The sequence below is a fragment of the Lutzomyia longipalpis genome, chromosome 2 (genome assembly GCF_024334085.1).
Source record: "Lutzomyia longipalpis isolate SR_M1_2022 chromosome 2, ASM2433408v1".
NCBI classification, from domain to species: Eukaryota; Metazoa; Arthropoda; class Insecta; order Diptera; family Psychodidae; genus Lutzomyia; species Lutzomyia longipalpis.
The window spans coordinates 11600675-11621025 of NC_074708.1; the positions used below are offsets into that span (position 1 = coordinate 11600675).

General features: G+C 33.2%; 1 protein-coding gene across 1 annotated transcript in view; it reads right to left on the reverse strand.

The window, feature by feature from the left end:
• Positions 1-534: 534 nt before the first annotated feature.
• Positions 535-20351, reverse strand: part of LOC129790680 (ski oncogene) — a 141673-nt gene continuing 121856 nt past the window's right edge. Inside the window, exons 2-3 of the mRNA XM_055828342.1 lie at positions 8676-9578; positions 535-8595 (exon numbers count right to left, since the gene is read on the reverse strand). Coding sequence (XP_055684317.1) covers positions 8173-8595; positions 8676-9578 — 1326 coding nt within the window. The 3' untranslated portion in view covers positions 535-8172. The remainder of the gene's footprint in view (positions 8596-8675; positions 9579-20351) is intronic.

Sequence of the window (20351 nt, forward strand, 5' to 3'; positions counted from 1 at the left end):
GGGCCAATATTTCTTTTGAGAATTTTTGAATCAGCGCGGGAAACTCAATTTTCCCGAGCGAAAATCGACGCGAAAGAATTCAACTTTCGCCGAAAAGTAGGCAATTTAATTTCAAAAACTATCTTATAACGAACTTTTCAGCCATTCTCGATAATTTAAAAGAAGATTAACCCAGGTATGCTTTTTTTTTTCCCAGAATGACTTTTTCTTTAAAACGGAAAAGTAGAAGGAACTTTAGTAGAAAGTTTCATCTAAAATTGAGGCCTGACGAGACTGATACAGACCCTTCAACTTTTCAAAATTTCAACTTTTAAAAGCTGAGAGAGCGAGAAAAATACTTAAATTTTCAGTTTTCTGGCAACAGTGGATAGGGAATTTAATATTCTTTCTTTTGAGAATTTTTGAGGGGCCTTTAACTCCGATTAATGCAAAGTTTCGCCATAATGTGCCATTATTTTTTTGGCTTCACTAAAACAAGAGGTTTGTCATCCCTTGTTCTAAAAAGGTTCTCAAAAAAAAAGTAAAAGAACATTCTTTTTTTTTCATTAAGCTTTATATTTGCATTTATTTCTGTAATCAGAATTTTATACATAATAATAGTAAATATAGTTATATATATATTTTATTCATTATAACATACTCTTATGAATTTTTTACCGAGTTTCTTCTACAAAAAGAAAAAACACAAAAGTGAAGAGATGAATGAAAAAAGGAGGGGGCGGGAGGGAAATAAAGAAAGAAGTTAATTAGAGACAACCGAACGACGTTGTCCTATAGAAATTAATTCTTTTTTCTCTATTCCATAGATTTGTTTTTTTTTAAGTATTAATATTGTTTTCTTCTCCTTCATTTTTATCAGCATTTCTCTTTTTTTTTATTCTGTACTTTCTTATGCTAGTAATTCATTATTAAATATATATTTATAGTTTTTTTTTGTTTAATTTTAGTACTTACATATTTTTTTCTTCTTTATATGTTTTATCATTACATTTATAAGTGTGTCTAAGGTACGTTTTGCATTTTTTTCCTCATCAGAAGTTTTTTTTTGTCACTGCTCAAAAAAAATGTCGAGTTTAATCTTCTTTTCGGCTATATATATTTTTTCACTTATTTTCCACCTTATGTATTTTATTTAGTAAGAAATATTTCTTTTCTTTTTCTCAAAAAGAATTCTTTTTTTTTCAGTTAAGGAGATTTTTCTTCTCTATTTTTTTGTCTTACTATTTTATGGTACATACAATCTTCACGTTTTTTTGGATATTTATTTTTTTTAATACTTATTTACTACTATATCTATTTCATTTTATTTTTATTTCTTCATTATTTTTCCTTTTTAATCTTCGTTTCAATAAAAAACTGCAAAAATTCCAATTAGGATTTTTTTTTTGAATTCTTTAAATTAGAAGATAATTACAACATAAAAGTGGAAAAATAGGAAATTTCTTCAAATGTTTTTACTGGGTTGATTTTTCATTTCTTTAACTTTCACTGAATTGCACAATTTCTTTCAATGCAATATTTTTTCAATGATCTTTATGGATATTTTTGTGCTTTTTCAATTTATTATATTTTTTTCCTAGAAATCAAAAGAAAAAATTGATAATTTATACGAAAATGGCACTTTCTTTTGTCAAAATGTACAAAAAAAATAAACGAAAATAATTCCTAATTTTATATACATTTATGAGAAAAAAAGAACTTTTCCACATCTTTTAGTTTATTTTCGTATTTTTCACACAACTAGCTTTTTTTGTCTATTTTAGTTTTTTTTTCTTTAAAAAGAGATGAGATCACCAAATATAATAATTATTTTTTTCTTTATATCAAATAACAGCCAACTAATAATTTCAAGATTTTTTTCATTCTTTTCAAAAATTCATAAATAACTATAAATTTGTCAAGTCAATATAATTTATTTTTCATGTGATTTTTTTATTCTTGAAAAAATATAATTTTTTTAAATTGAAATTCAACAAGATGTTCAATTAATGTTTTTTTTTTAAATCTTTTTTTTTCTCCTTGAAATTAACAATCTCTTTGTTTTGCTCTTTTTTTTGTTTTCTTTTACTTATAAATAACAATAATTTTTATTCTCTTTCTCTTTAATTTTAATTCAGAAGGAAATATAAAAGTAGGAAATTTTTTTCTCTCCACTAAATACATTTTTTTAGTAAATTTTTTTGGCGAGACTTTATGTTTTTTTCTTTATACTTTTATACGATTAACCTTAGCAAATTAAATTGTTTTTCTTCGTAAAAATTATTGTTTATACTTGTCATTTTTTTCACTGAGTTTTTAAAGTCATTTTTGTCCACACAAACACACAATTTCACTTTTTTTTTTATTTAAAAAGACATTTCACTGAGGAGGGACGAAATAAGAGGAAAATATAAAAAAAATCTTTATTTATTCATTAAATGAAAATTAGATTTTATGAAAAGAACTTTGCGGCTACTGAAAAACTATTTAAGCTATTCTCTTATGTATGTTTAATATTTTATTTTCTTTACAATTATTTCTTTCTTTTTTTTTAATATGTCATTTATTTGTGTTCCTATTTTTTTTTTCATCCACACATATTTTGTAGTTTTGTTTTTTTACTTTTTCACTATTTTCCCCACATTTTTCTTATTTACAGCACCTTCGTTATTTTGTACTTTCAAATTGATAAAAATAGCTTTCTTACGGTTAAAGTGGATGAGTTGGAAAAACTTTATTTTATTACATTTAAAATAAAACAAAAATATTCGTCAAAAAAAGTGCAAAAAAATGCCGCGTTGCAGCTTCCGCTGTTGCACAAAAAAGCCAATTAATTAAATTTAATTAAATTCCACAGCAAAGGTGAAATTAGCTCAATTTAGTGAAAGGGGAGGGGGGCAGACATAATTAAATTATTCCTCGAAAATTGGAAAATAATGAACAAAAAAATTGATTTCTCTTTTTTAACCTGATTTTGATTTTGAATTTTCCGAATTTCCTACATGAACTCGCTGATGGTGAATGAAAAAAATAAAAATAATTTAATATGTAGGTAACCTAAAGAATTTATCTAGAGCTTAAGCGTGAGTTCTAGCAGTCTAAAAATTTAGGGAATTTCAAATAAATTTCTTGCAGTTTTTTCTTTGCAAAATTTCGGCAGTAATTTATTGCAATGATTTTTTATTTATTTATATTTATTTTAGAAGATTTCGCTCGTTAAATTAAGAAAAAAATGCGCAATCATTATCTATTTATGATAATTTTAATTTTTTATCCGAAATTTTTTAATGAATATTTTCCAACATTGTTCCGTATTAAATCGTTCATAAAACCCGGATTTGCCTTTTAACTGTATCTAGTAAATTTTATGATGGTAAACAGTTTTATTAACATATATTATTTCCTGAAAAATAAATAGATTTGATTAATAAGAAAGAAGAGCTTTCGGGACCTCAAAAATGAAAATTTATTAACTTTCAATAAATTCAAGAAAACCTTCCAAATAGGATTTTTCAAACTCTTAAAATTTCCCAAAGTTTTGTGAAAAAATATTCTTTTGCATTGAATTGATTTAATTTTATTAACCCAAATATGTCAAAATCCTTAATTTGACGTGAAATTAATTTTTTTTAGTTCTAGATAAGTTAAAAAGTAAGCAAAGAGAAAATCAAAAATTCTTCCTTTTCTATTTATTTGTCTTTTGTAGTAAAAAATATTTTTATCATACAGTTAAAACTGAATAGCTAAACCGTCTTAACCACTTAAGGATTGCGAATTATTCAGCAAAGTAAAGGTGATTTTTTTTCAGGTTTACTTTACGCTAAAATCGCTGAAATAAAGAATTTTGGAGGAAATTTTTTTTGTTTTCAAATAAAAACGTTCCACATGTTCGTTAATCTGCAAATCCGGGTTAACAGCGTTGATCAAATTAAAAGGAAAAAATTACTATATGTAGGTTTTTCTTTGAAAAATCTCAAACACAATTTTTAATTAAATTCTTTTGAAATAACTTTTGCAACAAAATTAAATTTTATTCAACTCAGAATTCGCTCTGCAAATGAATCTTTTTGAAAATGAGAAAATTAAATATTCCGCAATGCAATTAAAAAAAAAATATGAATTAGCAACAAAGTCTTCAAAGCAATTTAAAATAAAATCTCAAACATTTTCCTCATCCAATGATCTTTTCCCACCTTATAGGTATTTTATTTAATTCAATTTCTTTCCCTATTTTTATTTGACTTTTCCCAACTTCTAAGAGATAATGGACACACAGACATAGAGCACATTACAAATATTTGTATTAAAAATTTATTTTTGAGGGTGAATTACATTGAAGAGTTTTAGTGCAGAGCTTTTTCCTTAATACATTTAAGTACGATGGTATGTATTTAAATAGTTTTCCATTTGAAATTTTCCTTGTTTTGCGAGAACATTTAACCATTCATACGACGCAAAAACCGCCTTTACCTCATTTGGGAGTGCACTCCATTTAAATTTTGCGTTTCAATTAACCCTGCAAGACCGCACTACAAATTACCTGCCCCACGATGTACCTTCGTTCACCTCCCCACCCCCTACCCACAGACCTGGATTAAATTTCAAAGCTCAAGTTCATTGCGAAAATGGGAATTTTTAATTAAATATAACATTTCTAAATTGAAAATTGTGCAATTAAAAATTTTCTTTGCGCAAAGAATTTGAAATTAATTTGGAAGGGAGGTGCGGAAACGTGAATTAAAATGTCACACACTGTGTTGAATTTTCTTCATTCAACTGCATGTTGAAAAGGGCTTAAAATTGGTCACGGAGGAAGTGAAAATATTAGTAATTAATATGGAACATTGAATTACAAGGAAATGGACACACTGGCGCCACAACGACGTCCTCTTTCATCCTTTTTGAAAGTCAATTTTATCGTTAGTTTCCCAACTAAAACCTTTCCAGCTAAAAAGCTACGAAAGCTAAGGGAATTTTTATTCTTGATAATAATTTCATTATTTCCGATTAAAATAATTAAAATCATTTAAAAAAATTGTTTACAAGGAATTATAGAATTGAAAAACAAATCCATTTGAATTAATTCACAAATTTATGTAACAAACCAAATTATATCATTGACCACATACAACCACCACCCCCGGTTTTTTTTTCTATTGTCATTGGGGTGGGTTCTGTGTGAAAACCTCAATAAATAAATCGTTATGGATGAGTACACAGACCAATCAATTATTTTATGCAAAACACCTCTGACATCCATGCTCAATTTTGTTCACCAAATTATGCCCTTTCGGTGCACATAGTTGATGACATTTTAATTGTGACACCACCCAGAATATTTCCCTTTAATCCAACGCAATCCCATTGATTATTCTCATTCCCATAAATATAGAAACTTTAGCATTTTTTTTAATCTCTTTTTTTTGGGGGAAAAATACGGAATAATTTGGAGATTGTCGTTGGAAAAGGGATTTTTTTGTTAATGTTTGATCAAAAAAAAAAAAGATAGGTATTCATTGACAGTGTGACAATTTTATGTGTCAAAAATTTGACAGTTCTTCGTGACATTTGTCAGTTGACAGTTATTTGAATTTATCAAATATTTGAGACTAACACTCAAAATTCATGTAAAAAATCAAGTAAATTGATAATTAAATGACATTTGTTTGTTTATGTCAAATATTTGACATAACCACTTGTTGAAGTACGTTTCATCTGAATTTTAATGGAGAATTTTAATTTAAATGACTCCCCTTTGCTACTTTATGCATTTTGTAACTTAAATAGCAAGAAATGCCAGCTGAAATAAAAGTTGAGGTTAAACAGAATACCAAATGTTTTGTCAACTGTCTGACAGTTGTTTGCAAATGTCAAATATTTGACACTAACAATTGTCAAAACTATTTAAAAACTTTCAAAACTTGTAAGATCATTTCAAGATGATAAACTTGTAAGCTCTGAAATCCGTCCCTGTGACTGAGGAGATCGGAGGCAAAGTACAATTTTATTTGCGATAAAGTGCGTTGTTCTACTTCCATTATTTTCCTCTGGGGCGCCGCGCTATGTTTTTCTAAGGAAAAATTTTTCTTGCAGACTCTCAAAGGCGATTAGAACAATATAAAGAAAAAAAACTCCTTACGCACAGCTCCGGCAATCTTGTTTGCCCTTTTCCAGCCAATCTCTCACACTCTCAAAGCACTATCTCCCACATTTATAATTAACTATTTTTTTTCTCCATCTTCTTTAAATTTCATAATGATTTGTTTGTGCGACTTAAACTACTTTTCAATGAACTTCCTTCTTTTCTGCTTCACCATCTATTTACTATCTATACTATATATGTATGTATTTTTTTTTAATTGATTGACGTCACTGAAATATGGATGATTGTTTGAAAAATTATTCCTCTTTAGAAGCCCCGTCAGTTTTTCTTTAAAGTTTCTTTTTGCATTTTGCAGACACAAAAATCGCTTTAATTTCTATTTTCTTTTTTTTTTTTAATAAAGAAAGAAAATTTTCGTCGACCAAGTTTAGTTTTTCTTTTAATTTATATCGTATTAATAAATTCGTTATGTCTCTTTGTTACTAAATATTAGTAAACTTCCTATGGTTTTCTTTTTCATTGGGAAAATTGTGTGTTTTTCTCGTTAATTTTCATTATATATTGAAAATATATGACTTTTCAGATGATGTTCTTCATTAATAAAATGCAAAAGTCACTTTTGGAAAATTGGTCAAAGATTAATTTTTATTATTTTGCTTATTATGAGATTTTTTTTTAATATTATTTTCTTTATTTTGTTCACTGGTTCTCTTCACGGCTATTTTTTTAAACGCGGTATTGCGGTGCATGCATTGACAGCACGCGCGATTGACAGTTCTAGCTAAATGTCAAAATTATGTCAAATCATAGTTCAATTGCAAGTTATTTCTCTTGTTAAATGGATTTTTAGCTATTTTCTTTTTATTGTTTTTTGTTTTGTAGGTTGATTATTATTTTAAGCGAAGAAAAAAAATGGTAATATGTTGTGCATAATTATTTAGACATTTATCCATCTGTCACTGTCAAATTTGACAAGTAATATGCGTCGCGCGTGATGCAAAAGCACGCACTGTGGCTTGAATCATGCTTTTGCAGGCATTTTATTCTCTGTCATCCTTCTTAATTTTCTTATGTTTTTTTTTCTTTGCATAAATGGGGGTATTGCATAATGAAAAAAAAATCACCACTGACTTAAAGACTAATTTATCTTTTGCTCTCGCTCAAATCACACAATAAATAACATATAAATACAAATGATACAAATATTTGTCGCATGGCTCCAGACGTGTACAATAGCACAATCATCGTACACAGTCAGGCCAATGAGTTTTTTTTTGCCATTTTTAAAACAAACTTATCGTCACAAAATTATTTACAGAGACCCTTATAAATTAATCTCCACACTTTCTTAGTTTCTCTTCTTCTTCATTTGATGTAAAAAGTAATAAGAACTGACCGTAATTTACACAAAATCTACACAATCTTTATTTTTTTTCTTTTAATAATTTTGTCGTTTAGCCATGCTTCGAAAACGCTTTTTTATCTTATCTAACGTGTAAAATAAAATTAAGAAAATATTGAAAAGAATTTTTACGACAAATCCCTTAAAGATTACTAATTCGATCAATTATAGACACTGGCATCACCACTTTGTGGTATTCAATAGTTTTTTTTTTCTTTTTTTTTCATTCCTCTACGACTAATCTTTTTGTTCTTATCAATAAGGTATTTTTTCTTTTAAATATAATATTTTTAAAAAATATTAAAAAGAAATCCCCCAAATGGGAGGGAAAAAAAGAGAAGAAATTTAGAGTTTCATCTACCTTTAATGCTGTGATCGTTTGGAGATCATTTCCACATCGAAGATCGCAGATTTTCAAGCAATATGGGATGATCTTCAGGAAGATCTTTCGCACTCCACAAGATCCCAATATGATCACCAAAGATCGCATTCGTCTGTGTTTGACACAGATCGAGGAAGATGATCAAAGGGAAGAAAGTTCGAAAAATAAAATAAAATTTTGGGTGGGTTCAAAAAAATGGGGCGTGATCGTGGTGATCACGAGGATGTTTAGGATTCACTCAGCCTACAGTTCTCATGATGATCTGCAGGCTGATGGTGTCATAAGGATGACAGATGCCCTCCAATTTTATCCACTGTCTTTGCACTGAATCGTCACCCCGTTTTCGCGTGCCTTGTGCTCCCCACCCACCCCATTAACCATCTCCACCCGCTTGATGGATTCCTTGGGTGGATCCGGAATGTCCTCGGCAGCCGCCACAGCCGCACTCAGTGTGTACCTCTTATTGGGCGGCATCACAACCACCGTGTCCTCGGGACTTCGTCTTGCAGACTTCTTCAGTGGCTTCATGATCACCTCAGTCGTTTTGCTCACCTCCGGTGGTTCGGATTTCACCACAACCCTCGTTACGGGCTCCGGGGGTGGTAGTTGCCGACGCTGCTGCTCCAGCAGTAGTTCAGCTATTTGGTCATCCTTCTGCCGCAGCTCCTGCACCAGGCGCACATTTTCGGCACTGCACCGTCTTAGCTGCATATTCTCCTGCACCAGCACCTTTAGCAACATCGGAAAAATAACCCTTTTTATTCTTCCATTTTCCTTTCCCTGAAAAAAAAAAAAGAATGTTGACTCACCTTAATAATATGCAGCACCTTGTCACGATCTCCGGGCGATGCATCTTTGAGTGCTTCAGCAACAGCAGCAACATCCCACGGGGATCCCGTGATACTGCTATCTGCCTCACCGGTGAGACTATCGTCGTCCGTGTCCGTGGACAGCTCAAATTCCGGATTCCCCGCCAGGGCAGGTGTACCACCATTTTTCAGCACCACCGCTGCAGCTCCGCTGGCTTGATGGTGGTTGTGATGAAGGTGGACTGCATGCCCTGGCGGATGGCTATCCGGCGCACTACGTGGCGGCGATGGGCTCACCCCATTTGTCATAACTTGACTACCGGTCAGCGGCACGGGGGATGTGCTGGAAGTAATCTCATTGCTACCGGACATCTGTTCGGGGCTCACGGGTGCCCCATCGCCAGCTGGAGAGGTGACACGTAGTTCAGGTGAGGCGCCAACGAGGGTATTCTCACGCGGGGATGTTACCCTTTCTAGCTTAATGGGGATATCGGTGGTGACAATACGGGTGGTTTCCCGCGGGGACAGCTCCTTGGTAAGCCCATTGACCCGACGTGGTGCTAAGGCAACATTGGGCTGGAAGGTGCGCTCGAAGCGTTCGCATTCCGACAACCGTACAACCCTCTCGGGGTTCTGCAGGATTGGCGGCTCTTGGCTCAGGTACGGCAGCCCCGGGACATTCGAGTAGCTGAGGTGGGCGAGGTGTTTTGGTGTGAGCGGTGTCCACGGTCGGAACGCCGAAAGTTGCTGCTGATGCTGCTGCCGCAAGTGATGAGCATAGAATTGGGCATAGGGGTGGTATGTGTGATAATCCAGAGCATAAGCCGCATCATCTATCAATTTGGACTTTTTCTGGGGAATGTCTATGGAGTTCGCCAGAATGTGGGGCTCCTCAATGACAGCCTGCAGTGAGAAGAAGGGAATTTTATTTGAATCTGATTAATTACTCTGATCTCTGTGCTATTCAAGCACTTAAACAAGTCTCCTCTCTCATTGGGATCAAATCCAGATAACTCCCAAGGATTACAAAGCTATATAAAAGTCTTTGCAAAGGATTCTTTTTTCTCTCTTTTTTATTTAAATTTCCTTCAAGTTTAATTCACAAATCAACGTTTATCTTTTTCCCAAGACGCTTGATATTCTTTGCAAGAAAAAATTGAACTTCTTCATATTTTCTTCTGCCTCCCCTTCCGCTGAGCATCAAAGCATCCCCCCGGTGTGACAGAAACATATAAGTTAAAATGTGTGCCATGGGTAAAGTGGACGATGGTAATTGGATACCAATTACCACATCTCATAGCATCGAATGCAATAAAGCTCATCAGACAACTAAATCAATAAAATGGCCTAGTCGACGTTCCGAGACATCCGACTCTCGAGTGGTTGTATCTCCAGTTGATTATTTATGTTATGACTTGCCATATCAACGATTGCAATCGGATTTCATGTGCACAGAAACGCGACATTATATTCTCCTCCACGTTTATATATAGTTTACTTTATAAGTCATTTGCATTGCACCGCAGCTTGCCCTCCTCATGCCAGCCCCTTTACTACACAATTCCACATAAAGCCCATCGTCATACAAATTGCTCTTTTCATCCATTCAATCCTATTGATTCGGACAGAAAGAGACATTTTCCACTAGCCCGAAAAGAATCTCCATACATAGCACACTTCATGGGCATGTGCTATATGATTAAAATATGATGCATACAAAGGGAACTTCCTGTTGGAAGCATATAGCCCCCGGGGATTGAGAACCTTTCTGTGGAAGCCTTTTTCTCTCGCTCTCTTTTGAACATTTAGGTAGTACTTCAATAGGAATGAATTCAATAAAAATCCTGAGCAATTGAATTCAGTGTTAATTTATTGGAATGGTGATTAATTTTCATATTTTATTTTTTTCTTTTTGAATGATTCAATTAAATTCAAGAACATCTTTTATGAGTTTTTTTTTCAGATAGAGCTTTTCTCTCATAACTTGCCTATTTAAGAGCTTTTTGAAGTTGAGCTGAAAAATAATTTACATCCATCAATATTTTCTACATTTTAGGAAAAAAATACAGAAATTTTTAAAAATTTCAATACAGGGGAGACCGGGGCTAATAAAGTCACTTAAGGGTTTGGAAAAAGCTTAAAATATCATATTTCCTAGCTAGATAGATCAAAATGATCTGAGAAAGAGTTGTAGGGCAAGAAATATCCTAAAGAATTGAGCTATACATTTCGCTTTATCCATTTGGGAAATATGATATTTTGAGCTTTTTCTAATCCCTTAAGTGATTTTTTAACCCCGGTCTCCCCTACTGTTTTTTATTCTTTGAATTTGGCCCATAGGAACGGTTCATCTTATCTTGACCACTCTATAAATAATTTTTCCTGTCGGGAATGTTCTTTAAAAGTTTTGTAAATTCTTCTAGAAATTCTTTTTGTCTAAAAAATTTATTATTCAGAATTAGCTGATTTTTTACTATTAGCTGCTGAGACGAAAACAGGGAAAACAAGAATAAACTATTAGGTATAAATTTTGAATTCAATTTTCAAGTAAGATAAGAAAGCTTAATATGACATCGGAATTTAAAAATGTACTGGTAAGCTGACCAAGCTTACGGGAGCTGTGTTTCTTTCAGTGTACCAATTTTGTGAGAGCAAACTAGAACGCGAATTAATTTAAATACGCGCAAAGTCGGGAAAAGTTGAAAAGTCATACCCTAAGAAATGTTTGGAAGGCCATATCTCGAGAACGGATCCATAGATTTTCATAATTTTTTTTTTGTTTGAAAGGTCTTGAAGTCAGCTATAACATATCGAAAAATGAGAAAAATTTATGTCGCCATTTTCGAAAAATTCGAGTTCGAAATTTTCGAAAACTTTGTTTTCGATTTTAGCGCCTCTTGCGGTCATTTCTCGAAGTTGCAATGTTCTAGACATTTGTAGGGTTTCACGAAACCTTTCATTTGCGCTTGAGTTGATCAAGATCGGACTTGTAGAACCCGAGATATGACATGTCAACTTTGGAAGGCTATATCTCGAGAACGGATCCATAAATTTTCTTCATTTTTGGCATGAAGCTAGATAATATGGTCAGCTACAACATATCAAAAAATAAAAAAAAATTTATGTCGCCGTTTTCGAGATATTCATCGAAAACTAATCGAAAATTTTGTTTTCGATTTTTGGCCCCCTAGCGGTCACTTTTGAAACTTCGGATGTTCTAAAGAGTTGTAGGGTTTGTTGAGAGCTTTCATTTGAGCCCGAGTTGATCAAAATCGGTCAAGCCGTTTTCGAGTTATGGTCGATTTTCGATGAAAAATTGTGGCGGCCATATTGACTAAACGGCTTGACCGATTTTCGAAAATAAGATATCGTTGGAAAGGTCTTGATGGCCCCTACAACATATCAAAATTTCAGACCTCTAGCTATAATAGGGGCTGAGATATAGGCAAAACAAAATTTTGAGGTTATCCAAAATGGCGGACGGGGGAGTGGGGGGGTGGATTTGACCTCATAATCGGATTTCTTCAGGTCGATATTTAAACTTTGCCGTTTACCGCAAGTCTCTATCTATCACCGTTCTCTTGCAATTTAAGTTTAGAATCCGGAGGGCCGGACGGACGGCCGGAAAAAACTTATTTTTGGCGCATACGTTTTTTGGAATGTGGGGACCCTAATTCGTGCTCATCCCAAGTTTGAGCCCAATCTGACGACTTTCGATTTTGCTCGGTACACAAAAGCTGTGTCTGAAAGAAACACAGCTAAAAAATGTCACAATCTGAATCGTGATAAGAATGAATCTACACTATTCTAATCGTTTTCTTCAGAGTAATGATTGACTCAAAAATTATCTTAAAAGTTATTTCGTTTCCACTGACTTTGAGGGCATAAAAATGTCATGAAAAGCTTTTTTTTTAAATCAAATAAATTCAGTTATAGAAAAAAATTTTAAAAATTCTTTTGAAAAATTTTAAGAAATTCGTTTGAAAAATTGACTTTTCCAGAGAATTTTGAAATCAGACAAAAAATTGATTAAAATTTCAGCCATGTTATGTAGGTATCACCACAGATTTATTATTAAATTTTTGAAGAAGATTTCTAATCAATCCCTTAAACTCTACAAAAACAAGTAATGACAATAATCTCAGGAAAATAAACAATTTCTTAGAAAAACTTTCGAAGAATGCATCACAACTAAAAGAATACAAACTCTCTAAGTATGTAGGTAGGTAGTTGGTACATAAAACAAGGTAGACAATCCCTGATTGAAAAATAAATAAATGTTCGTTATGCGGCTTGCATTTCGATTGCATATAAATTATGATTGATTCGATGAGATTATTGATCTTGTTTGTTGATCTTTGAATTTTCCAGTGAAAAAGGGGAGAAAATAATTCCTCAATGAGCAATTGTGTATTTAATGTGAATGAGCTAACAAGAAACATATTGCAATTTGTAATGGGCATATACGATAAATTATGTGATTTCAGTTGAAATTTAACTGTGCTCTTCAGCATCCTCTTGCATTATCGTTCTTTCCTTAAAAAGAAATTTCTCTATTTTATGCTGAAGAGAGAGAGAGAGAGAGATGAGAAGGTATATATGTAGAACGTTATAGAAAAATGTTGGTAGATAAATTTAATATTTGATCGATTTTGCAAAATGATTCCGACAATCCAGTTCATTATTTTCGATTGGAGACATCTTCGATGATTTTATTGGTTCTGCGTCGTCGTCATTTTTCCAATCATTATGGCATGATTTAATTTATTAAATTAGCTATGTGTGTATGTGATATGTATACCTATATAGCTGGCTTTTGCAAGAGATGCTGCGAATGAGGAGAAATAAAACTGAATGAAGGCATTCGTTTAGTCATTACATAAAAACTAATTACTCCATTATCTTGAAGAATGTCACACGAAGGTTCAGCAAAAACGGACCAACAGATCTCTCATTGGCTTTGCGTTCATTTCACTCACCAAGAGTCTCTTGTTACTTTTTTCTCTCTCTCTCTTTTTCTTTGGTTTATTATATATTTAATATTTTCTATCTTGTCATTATTTATACTACATAGTATACCAAGACAAAATATTTTGCTTGATTTTCTGCGATCGCACGAGTCTATGGGTACACTCTGGGAGGGAGCTCTCTTGGTTGACTTATCGCGAGGAGTCACACACAGCATTTGTACATAGATTACATACATAATATACTCACCATTGACACTGATAAGGAGCGGAGTACTTTTTTTTATTTATAAAGCAGAGATTACACACAGTAAATGTATAAATAGTCAACAGACAAAACTGTGTGGCCCCCAAACAACATACAACATTTTCTTCATGTGGCTGGTGCCCTGCTTTCTGCCCTCTTCCCCCCGGGCCGCCCCCATTGAGACCCACCGACTCCCATTCCACCACCCATTGAGAGCGCAAAAAAGCACCGAGTTTATCAGCATCGTTTTCACTTATCGGGCCATTGACGTCATTTGTCTCGGGCCTCGCTTATCTCGTGCTCCCCATAAACAGTCCCCGCGCAGCGACACACACGAGATGGATTTTCCATGCGATCCCCATTGCAAAGAGCCAACCCATAGCTACATTTTCCAGTCGAAATTTCTCGCACACATTTTATTACCATATACGCACATTTTTTTCTCCTTGTGCGATGATCTCAATATTATTATATATAGTACCTACTATGTATGCTTTTTTGCACCCCAGACATGCCAAGGATTCTCCCTTGAAAATGCTTTCGTCAATTTTTTTCTTGCTTCAATTTCCCAGCTCCTCTTGACGCAATTTTCCACAGAGTTTCACTCATTTTTTCCCATCTTCTTCTCCACAACTTCTTCTCCCACCGCGTCATCCCAATCTCCGGATATTTGAAATAAAATCTCAAATGTAATAAACGACACATGAGGAGGGTAGGGGGTGGGTGGATGGAAAATAAAACATGAGGAACCTGACACAATTTTTATGAACTCTGAAAATTTGAGACTTTTTTTTCACATCATATCACGCTGGGAAATGTCATTTATGGTGGGATTTATTTATAGAATCTCATTTTAATGATAAAGAATTTCTTCAGGAAAATTTTTTGAAAATTGAGATTTTTTTTACGAATTTCATTGGAAATTTATTTTCAATAAATCAAATGGAAATTAAGGAAAATTCCATGAAGAATGTCTAAAATACAGATTCGCAGAAAACTTTTGCAAAAATTGTCTAAAAGAAAAATGAATGGAAAATCGTCAACTTGAGAGAGGAAAAATTTCTAATTTCACTTCAATGAATAGAAAAAAAAAGTAATTCATGCAATAAAGGTCAGTGAGATTATTTCCTCTTATTACTTTAATTGAATAATTTAGCACATTTTTCCAGCAATTTGTGGGACTTGAAATGAGATTTCACACAGAATAATGTGAAAAAATAGCTCTCTACTGTTCACAGCATAACTACAAATTCGATCTAAATACCTTCAAAGCGTCTGAATTAAGACATTATCTGTATATGTACATGATGTGAATAAACTCAACAAATTGCAAAAACACATTTTCAGCTGATCTTTATCGGAATTTCATCAAAATCTCACCCAGGAAAAAAAAAGTAGCACCATTTTTGGTCATTCATTCCGCCCAAACTAAGCTATCTCTCCGCATCTTTCTTTGGATGTGTAACAAATTTGAAATTTATGCGCCTCTCCACCCCTTTTTTCGACCAAATATCCATACATATAATGCAATTTTGAGCCAAAAAAGGTGAAAAATTCCATCGTTATGCCGTTAAAATGTGATTTTGTTTTGAGCCGCAAGGGAAAGAAATTCATGGGTTGGGCTTTGGGTGAAAAATGAGTGCGGAAAGTCAACAAAACGGAAAACTATTATCAACTCATAACCGCATTTATAATATACAAACAGATAGTGATCTCTTCGCCACGCCAATTTGCACACATGATGCACATCTTATATTCTTTGGCTGTGAAGAGGAAAAATAAGCATTAAAGAGGCATCATTTGATATTATGCTCAAGATAGTCTTTTTGCGTTTCTTTTTTGCATAGATTTTTTTTTCGGTTGAACTATGGGAAGTTGTAGAAAAAAAGGCAATAAAGTGAGGTGAAGTGCAATGTGAATGTGCGCATCTGATGTTGTCGGTTTAAGAGTTCTCTTAAGAAAAAAAAATTCTTGGATTTTTCTACGTAATACGTGCTAACACGTTGAGGTATAAAATGCAAAGAAGAAAATATAAGTAGTATTTATAGTGCAAAAAATATGCAGAATAAATGGGAGAGTGTTGCGAAAATTATGGGAACTTATTCTTAAGTTTGTTTCATGATAATATCATTGATTCAAAAAGATGTTAACCATAATAACTTCCAATTGAAATTCTTGGAATAGAATAAAAACCCGGAATTCTAACTTCCCTAAGATGTTTCAGTTTTATTAACCCTTTGAAGATCTTATGAACTTTATAGTTTCAATGGAAAAATGCTAATTTAAGTTAAATTTTTTAAGTTAATGAGAAGCAAAATCTTTCTCAATCTATGAATTAACTTTAAATTCTTATTTAGAAAAACATTTTCTGAAGAAAACTAAACCAAAATGGCTAAAACTAAAAAAAAACAGGTTATTTGTGTACTCTAATGAGGGCTACTCGATTGATTTTCACATTTTGATTTGAAGATCATTTGAGAACCAATCGTCAAACATGCAGGAAGAAATTTCACAAGCTAAATCGACATTGAATGCCCTCAGAGCAATGAGGAGTTCATATTCGGTGGCGGCTAGACAGCTGACCACCGAATGCGAACTCCTCATTGAAGATATTGAGGAAATGACTCTTCCAGAAGAGTGTAAGTACATATAATAATTTAATTTTTTTTATTTTTCCTATTTTTTTTTATATTTTAATTTAATGCAGTTCGGAAGGAAGTCGTGAAAATACTGAAGAAGAAGGCTCATGAAATCAACAACTTTACTAAGAACTGAAATTAAAAATAAATAAAGAATTAAAAAGAAAAGAATTAAATAAAAAAATTAAAATTAGGATAGTTCTGATCGGAGACTGAATGCATAAAACATATGCGTCTTTGCTTCATTCGATTGTATTATTTTTCTTTAAAAAATCGATCTAAATACGAATCTGAAAATACGAGGCTTTTCTTGATATAATCTAAACTCTTTGCAAGCTTCTATGTACACATCTATATCACTGAATTAGACGAATAAAGGTGAATAGACTCCTTTTACAACAGCAGTCAATTCCACCTTCTCTGTTTTAAAAGAAATTCCCTGCAGAAGTTTCATTCTTGTAACCACTTTTTGCGAATGAATCTTTAAATTTTCCACCGTAAACGCAATAAATCAATGGAAATTATAACACTCATGATGTAGCTAAGGAGATTGGGTGCATATTAGATGCTAAAGGGGAGAAAAAATGAATTAAAAAGGTTGGAGAAAATCAAGTAAAAGAAGTTAAGAAAAAAAAATGCAATAAGAATCACTGGGCTGATGCTATAAAAGTTTAACCAACCTTATGCTATTATTGCCGTTTTGTTAATGCCTTTCAGATTATATACCTACAATAAAACCGGCCTGAATGCATTTTGAGAAACTGCATCTAAGCATAAACAATCGCGCGTCAGTGTCTCGGTCTCTTCCCTTGCCCTCTTTCACTCAACATTTTCTGCATAAATTTTGAAAAACATTACATCCCATACACACAGAGTTATATCCAGTTCTTGCATTTGGTGCGAGCATATGTGTACACGCCATGTCCCTTTTTCAGCGTTCTATGGGAAATTTCAGGCAATTTATGGGCGACGCTTCGCGATTTAATGCATCAAGGGGTTGGTCGGGGGTTTAATGGGCATGTCGTGGTCGGTCAACGTCATCTCAGGGTGATCTCGCTTCTGTGTGACAGCGGAAAACTCGTTTTTCTCGCGGATATATTCAAATTACGTTACCCCATTTGCGCACACATCAAAATCTTCTTTTTTTTGTTCTTGCGCGCCAAAACAAACCTTTCCTCGCGATGCTTCTCACATTTCTTCCTGAACCTCCTGAACCCAGAAAAAACTGCTTTTTTCTTCGTTTTGGATCTTTCTCTGCTTTCTCATACTACAATGGGGTTTATCGTGAATTTTCTCGCGGGTTTAGTTGGGTTCAATCCCGCGGGGTTTTGTCCTTCACCCCATAAAATCTTCTCTCACACACAAAAGTGCATAAACTACAAATTAGAAGAGACTGTCTCCATTCTAATATTTTTTCCTTGCAACAATGTTGCTTGTGGCTGCACAATTTTCCACACTTGAATTTCTGCATTAAGCATCGTATGTACCCTCTTATCGTGATGACCTTGTTAGCAATAAGATTGTAAATTTCAACAAGATGCAACATTTGAGGCATTTTGTTAGAAGATTCGTATATGTGGAAAATGTGCCAGCACTGTGTTGTAATTATAATTCAGTCGACATGCTGTCTTCTATCAATTTGTCATTCATCAATGAGTTAACTTTATTGCCTTAGTCAAAAGTTTTTTTTTCCCTCTCAGTGTTAAGTAACTCGCCTGATAGTAAAAAAAAGAAAATACTATATCACTGGTAATCTCAGTGAAACCTCAAATCTTTGATTTTTTTTCTTCAAATCTTCGCCAGCTTGAACTATGTACGGTGTGGTGCGATAAAATTTATATGAAAAGAACAAAGTGAAAAGAGGAAAAACTTCGTCTTGCAATATATTTTTCAACTGCTTGAGTTTGTCTTGAAATATTTTAATTGCACTTTTAATGGATTTCTGAATTGGAAGAGAGATTTATGGGGACGACTATTAATCTTTTTTTCCCCCAAACCACACAATGACTTCACGTGGAGGCACAGAGATTTTGCAAGAAAGGACACACCAACAATATGAGAAAGTTTCAACGTGGCGGGGACCGTTGTTTAGTCTACCCAATTAATGACTTAATGAATGGGGAATTTAATTTTTTTTACAGAATTATTTTCTTTAAGATGAAACTTTTTTTTCTGAGAGATATTTTGAAAGTTTTGTGGGTTCTTTACCAAAAGAAAAAAAAAGAAAAAGTTTGAGTGGTAAATTCTTGTGGCAATAAAAGAGCATAAACTTCTTTCCCACTTGGTGAGCAAGGAAAAAAAATATCAAAAGCGTGGTGGATATTCTTTAAAAGAGTTTTTCATTATGAATAAAATATGAGGTATTTTTGTGAATGCACTTTGATGTGGCTTTTCATGGAGATGTAATTTATTGGATGGAATAAAAGTCGATATTTCTGAATGTTAATTGAGGATGATGTTTGAGTTGGGTGACAACATCCAGTGGAGGTTTTTCAAGCCACCGCGGAAAATTGTGGGCTTGACGTGGGGGGTGGGTGGGAGAGAAGAAAAACACCCACATATATTCCTCCATGCGCGCATTTCCCAGAGCTCATCTCTACACACTCAAACTTAAATAGCGATCTATTAAGACAAATAATATATTGTATATGGGTTGCCTCAAAAATGTACATCATATAATACCTCCTTCGTCGATTCACCCCCTCCTCTGTCTCGATTATAAATAATTTTTCTTGGTGCGATGACGTGGATTCCAAAAAGGCAAAAAATCGGCTCTATTTTGGGGCTTTTCTTTGCTTTTTCCTTCTCACTTTTAGTCTAGCAGTGTTGACGACAATGTTGTTTCAAAAACTCCACAAACTACACCGCAAGGAAGGATGGAATTTTCATCTCACACGTCGACACATGAGAAATTGTGATGAAAGAACATACCATGCAATATTTCATCGACGCACAATTCAAATAATAATCATCATCATGGTGGTAAAATGATGAGCATGAATTGTGGTGAAAAATTTCCTTCTAAATCCATTTCAGATTGATTTGAGAAATTCCCATGTGGAAAGATAAGAATTTTATATTGACTCAATATACATAATTTTATATCACCCCACATCATCATAGCTCATGCCAGCCATACAGTTGCAAAATGCGAAATGCATTAAATAATGATGCGTCTATAATGCTAAGCGTAAAATATACTTTCTGACAGCTGCACCAATTAGTGATTCTATGTAATTAAGTACAGTTTGCAATGCAGAAATAGAACACAAACCTCACTATACTCTTGGCTCACATTTTAGTTGTTTTTTTTTGCAACAAAAAGAAATTGAGATTATATACCCTCTGAGAGGGTGTTGCACTATGGGAGATTATTGCGATTAGCAAAATAACATTAATTCATCTACAAAATATCCTTCATTTGCATATTCAATGAAAATTTTGGAATTTTGCCAAAATAAAACACTTTATTTTGCACAATAGATGGTGATAGTTGTATCTAAATAAAAATTTCCATAGATAGATGGCGCCATTGCTACAAGTCGTATTAACATAGTTTTAATGGAAAAGTTTTCATTGTGATTTATTACAAGAAAAATAGATGATAAAAATCTTGTTTACATAGTTTCTGTTATTTTTTTCCCCAACAAACACTGACACAAAACTTTATGACCCCTTTAGTGACCATAATTTCCTTTTCAAAACTTTTAGTCATAACTAGAAAAAAAGCATAGCGTAAATATTTAGAAAATCTCTTCTTGCCAACTCTGTACTTAAATTTATTGCTGATATCACTTTATTTAATATGAAATATACACTGCGC